At 36.9% G+C, this 5,945-nt stretch overlaps 1 protein-coding gene across 1 annotated transcript; it reads right to left on the bottom strand.

Moving 5' to 3' along the window:
- Positions 1–194: 194 nt before the first annotated feature.
- On the bottom strand, positions 195–5,597 carry LOC122332997 (microtubule-associated serine/threonine-protein kinase 3-like). Its single transcript, XM_043230477.1, has 7 exons — positions 5,502–5,597; positions 4,203–4,357; positions 3,120–3,195; positions 2,725–2,934; positions 824–925; positions 420–552; positions 195–286 (listed from the first exon to the last, which is right to left on the bottom strand). Exons 3-7 carry the CDS (start codon positions 3,153–3,155, stop codon positions 210–212), a joined length of 558 nt encoding a protein of 185 aa, XP_043086412.1. The 5' UTR covers positions 3,156–3,195; positions 4,203–4,357; positions 5,502–5,597; the 3' UTR covers positions 195–209.
- Positions 5,598–5,945: the final 348 nt, after the last annotated feature.

Here is a 5,945-nt window from a genome sequence, read left to right as displayed (position 1 = left end):
AATGATAAATTAAAGGTTCACTACACGCTGTATTTGCACCAATACTACTGCAATCCACATTTTCCATTTCTTTTCACAGCTATACAAAATTGTGCGTTTGAAGCAAAGACTTCTGAAATAGCTTGCTCCTCGGCTGGAAAGAAAAGTATGAGACCTCCAGCAGTGTAGAGAAACAGCGAGCAACTTTAAGAATTTTGTCAAGCTTTGATTTATTGCCTTACCTCTGCAGTGTCATCCAGATCTCTGCTTGGGCTGCCTGAGTTGTTGTGCTCAAGCTGCACCATGTCTGAACCAAAAAAAAAAAAAAACAAGAGAAAACTCAATCACTTGTTTGCCTGAGGCTAACATTTAATTACCCTTTACAACATAGACAAAACGTATAATTTAAGGGTGAGGTGCTAGATAAATCATAATTATACCCTCCAGGGGGTCTCGGGTGAGACCCAGTTGACTGATGATATATCGGGGGATATCAGTCTTGATGCCCTGGCCTATTTTTGCTTGGTCTTCTGCAACTTCGAGACGCTGATAAAACTCCTCAGGGTCAAACTCCTGATGGTTAACAGAAACATGGCATGTCAGGATTATATGAATGGCATTAGATTGAGGCATTAGATTTTGTAATAATAAATTACAAAAAAGGTAGATTAATGGGCTAAATAACCCACATAAAATCTCAGTAATCAGACAAGCTCTCTCTCTCTATATATACACACTTAACCATAAATTAAAATTGGTATTGTGGTCTCTTAGACCCAAAACAGAAAATAAGGTTTTAATGCGATAAAAATACATTCTTCTTAGTACAGAACCATCTTTTTACCAGACACTCCAGTAGTCTTGCTGGTCTGGAAATAATGATGAGAATCTTCTTCACGAGTTTGGCAATCACAGTCACTTCCTCGCTCTCAGAGCGCTCATATGCCTGAAAAAAAACACTCAGGGTCAATGCAAATAAACTTTATGAGCACAAAACAAAACAACCTACATTTTTGCATAAAGTTTGGTAGACATTACCATGAGTCAGATCTCAAATGGTAAAAGTTAAAGAAATAAGTGACCCAATTTACTGTGAAAGGACAGAGAGAAGTAATCATGGAACAAGACCATAAAACCCCTTCAAGCTCCCTATGACATTTAAGACAAACAAGTCACTTCAAGAAATAGTTCAACCCAAAATTAAATATTTGTCATTTTCAATTCCCCCTCGTGTCACTTTAAACTTGTATGGCAGCATTTAAAAAAAGAAGAATTTTGGAGCTCTTTTTCATCAAACAATTTATCCTGAGAATGTCATTCATTTAAAATATCACTAACAAAAAAAAAAAAAACACAACACCAAACCCTGCCACGCAAGCAACTTGGAAAGGTAAACGGAATTTGTTGCACCACGACCTGTTTCCTTTTGCTTAATTTGATCAGCCTCTTCTCTTCATTTGCTATTCATGACTTCAGAAGCATGAAGCAAAAGCTCCTCAGGGAGACAAAACAGTCTCTCACTTGCCCTAATTAACCATCCTTCCCTCCAGTGTCGACATGACTGCCCGGGCACACAAACACTGCAGATGACTAGTGTGCCTCTTTCCAGAAAAACTTTACGTGACAACAGCGGCTTGGTATGAGGAATGAAAGCTGCCGGTTTATTTTAAAACGAACACATGTGCCTGTATAGATGCAACATAATTCCGAAGATACCGCAGTGCTTCAGTGCAGCAGTTTGCTGAATGTCATTTTCTGATTAAATGTGACAGGAACAGTGCTTATTAAAAGAATCACTCAGGACTTCAGGGGTCTCGCGTCTGGAGCCACAAGGCTCTCAGTCAGTGATCATTCAGTAAAAATGCTTTTATAAAGACGACAGGCTGTGGCAGTATCAGTGATTCAGCTGAGAGCTGGAAAGAGACCATTAAACCACCCAGTATGAACTACAGCAAACTAGGGCTGTCAAACGTACCATGTTGAAAAACTAGCACTGAAAGAAAGTTGCACATGTAAGTGGTCAAATGCATGTCCTGGCAAGATACTTATGTACAGTCAGTATGGCTGAAGAGTTGTGCCTTGAGCTTTAAATGCACTCTAACACACATGCCACGGTGTATTACGTAGCTAATATTATTCAAACAAAAACACAGACCAAACAAAAGAAAACAAAATCTTTCACTACTTCTGGCCTGGGTTACTAAAGTAGCTATAATAAACTCATAAAATCAAATATTTACACACAATTAACAAACTCCAACGGCATCGATTTAGTATGATTTAAAGTAATTTAAGTAGTTTTATTACAAAACTAATACTGCCATTAGACATTATAAAAACCTTAAGCGTGGTTCACTTTATCTGGATCATTTTCTATTGTTCCAGAATTATTTGACAGATATATGTTCTTGCAAAACTTCTTGTTCAGTAGTGTGTGTGTAAATTTCATGTTGTATTATGTATGATTGTATTTGGTGCTCAAGAAACATTTATTATTATTTTCAAATTTTGAAAAACATTGTGTGTTGCTTTACAACCGTTGTGAAAAATATCTATTTTTATATAACTATCAACAAAGATTTAAACGGCAGTTTTCACAACTGTCTTTTTTTTTTTTTCAGTGAAATACTAGTCCTTAGCGACATTGCAAACTAGATTGACGCAAACCAATCCATTTTTAACAGATCCAAATGTCAAGGCGATACTTTCCACATTTTTTACTTCATTACAGGTATGCGTTTCTACCTCGTGCAGGAAATTGTCTAATTTTTCCTGAAGTTCCACAAAGTAGCAGGATGTGATGAGCCCCTTTCTGGACTTCTCCAGACAGTCTCGGACGAGCTCGACCAGCTGGTGTTGAATGAAGCCCAGCACTCCATCGGCAAGAGGAGGAGCTCTGTCTGGGGAGTAGTCTGCAATCACTGCCAGCAAACGCCCCTCCATCTGAGCCGTAGCCTGCAAGAGTGATAAAACACGGTGAGACTGCGTAGCTGACAATTGTCGTTTGCTTTGTTTGGACCAACCAGGCCATCAATTTTCCCACAGCCACAATTTAAGCAAAGTAAACAACATGTGATGACCTGACGTGGCGTCCACGTCCATGAAGAAAAACTCAAATTTAAATGTCAGAGCTCAATTACCTTTGGAAACCGTTCTTTGTAGACGTGATTCATCATCACAATCTCGTTATCAAAAGAGCCACATGTCCTCCCAGGGCTACAAAACAAAACAATACTTCAGGTTACATTAAATTGATCACATACACTTTTACAATAAAACAATAAAGTCAAACAATAACTAAGTTGGTTTACATAATGTGTGTATATTTATTATGTATAAGCAACTACACATACATGCACGTATAAGAAAGGAATAAGGAAATACGTTATGTATATCGTTTTTTTATATTATACTAATATAAATATATACATATAAACATATGTAAATATTTTCAAAATACATACTGTACGTGTGTTTATTTTTATGTATTTACATACTAAATATACACCGTACACACAAAAATTATGTAACCAAAAACTTGGTTGCGGTTAGTTGCAATAACAATTATATTTTTTAATATGCATATATTTCGAAAAAATGGGTTCCGTGATAAAAAAAAAAAACAAAACAAAAAAAAGTGATAAATGCTGTCTTTATATTTAAATATAGATAGATGTGTTATATTTTCTATAGATTTTCACACAATTGCACACTTTCCCTATTTTGAAGCTTCAAATCCCACAATTACATAAAAAATAATAACAAAATTTATCCTACAAGTTTATAAGTGATGCAGGTTTTAAAAATCATAAAATGAGGACAATTATCTACTAAAGTAAACTTAATAAAGTAGAATAATTTTGTTAGGTAAAATTTTTTAACTTTTACCAATTTGCCAGAAAAACCAATTATTCTTTGAAACATTAAATCTGTATATAGATTAGCCATGCCAAATTCGTCAAAGCAGAGCGGATTAAGCATTAGCTAATTAAACTACGGTGTTGGCAGACCTTTTCCCCTGACTGTATAAGAGCATGTAAGCGAGTATTACCCTGGCACGTACAAGCCAAACTAATCTTTCATCCTTATTCACTTGTATCACAAAAAGTTACAAGATTTTATATTTTCTATGCCAGCACACATTTTGCACCAGATGAAACAAAAAAAGAAGAAAATACAGCATTGATGTTCGTGTTTCTTTTCTTTTTCTAACACATAGAGACCTAAGGCTCCTCGAGCGAGGACGGAAAGGCGAGGGCTGTCCATCCTCATCTGCCACACTCTCTGAGCTCCTGAAATGCTTGAAGAGGCGATGGAGGTCATCTGGGGTGGGCTGGGAGGGCAGCTGGTGCAGGAGCTCCTGTGAGGAGGAGGAAGACTAACGCAGAAGAAAAGAGCGAGAGAGACAGAAACACAGCTAGATTCAGACAACAAATCACATTTGCATATGCCTGTTGTGTCACCCTAATTTATAGATGTGTAAAAACGTAACAGCAGTTGTTCGGCAACGAATACACAGAGATCTGCATAGCACAAGACGAAGCACAAGTGGCGAGCATCTGACACTCTAAAGCTGCTTATCAGTGTGTGCAATTATGCAAGACAACTACAGGACGGGACGCTTTCCATTCTGGCTTGCAGTTGTCTGTGGCATAGATGGTAATTTAAGGCTGAAAATCTCGGGAAAGGAGACGGAGAGCACATGACGGGAGCAGCGCTGGAAGGAGGAAACCAGAGCTTCACAGCTTCCCTCTGAATAAAGTCTTCACTGACACTAGCTCAATAGCACATTGTTAGACGAGGCTGACCTCATCGCATGAGCCATGAATGGCCATATATCATTTCAAAACAGAAAGGGGCTATTTTTTTTTTTTTTGTACAATCTCCTTGAAAATAAATCCATGAAATTAATGGATTTTCACCACTGAGAATTACCCACAATGGTCAACCCTGTAGACATGTAACGACCAAATGCTATTTTTGTGGCAAGGATGATCAGTTCAAATTATATAAATAAAATTATATATAGTGTGAAGGTCACTGATCACCATTTATAGAAAGCGATTTCTAGCCAATTAGATTTTAGAAGAGAACCTATGATGGAAAAAAGGTATATTCATGATTAAAGTTGCCCATAATTTTCCATTAATCTTTTAAACGTCATTTTTGTCAGGAATGGAAATCACTTTCAATAGACTCTGACTGCTTCAACATTAACACTGTAAAGTGCAATAATAGTAATAGTGCAATGATAATAATAAGAAGAAGGAGGATCTAGAATGCTGTGTACTTGTTACTCTTTTTCAACTAGCTGCACTAGTACTGCAGTTAAAGCGCACTCCAAAAGCGAAATCAAATGATCTGCAGATAGCAGATATAATATATACGTTGGTTTGAACACATCTGCTCTGTGCATTGTCTGATTACATAAAAGGAAAACACTGCAGATAAACTGGACTGATGGCTGAAGAAAAAGGAAAACAAAGAGGGTCTTTTGAGGAGAGTTGAGAGGGCCCACTCACTGAAACAGCAGAACTGGGTGGATTGGTTCCATATCCAGAGGAGACAGATGCCACGGACCACCTTCGTGTGTCTGGTCTAAAATACGAGAGAGACACAACAAAACATAACGTAAGGAATCTTCAGATGGTTAAAAAATTATTAAAAGTGCTGGTTGTTTTAATAACTGAACAACAACAACAACAACAAGTACTTCAATCAGTCACATCAAAATCATATACTTACACAAATTTCCTCATATACATAAAACGTTTGGGGTCTTATGCTCTACAAGGAGGCATTCATTTGATCTAAAAAAACTGTAATATTTGTTAAATGTTTTATTTCCTGTGTAAAGCCGAAATTTTCAGTATTAATACAGTAACCATTAATCCAGTCTTCAGTGTCTGCTCGAGAAACATTTCTTGTCTTATCAATGTTAACAATTGTGCAGCTTAATATTTTTA

Source organism: Puntigrus tetrazona, unplaced genomic scaffold (assembly GCF_018831695.1).
Source record: "Puntigrus tetrazona isolate hp1 unplaced genomic scaffold, ASM1883169v1 S000000160, whole genome shotgun sequence".
NCBI lineage: Eukaryota > Metazoa > Chordata > Actinopteri > Cypriniformes > Cyprinidae > Puntigrus > Puntigrus tetrazona.
The sequence above is the reverse complement of the archived record's forward strand: the minus strand, read 5'-3'. Positions and strand labels throughout refer to the sequence as shown.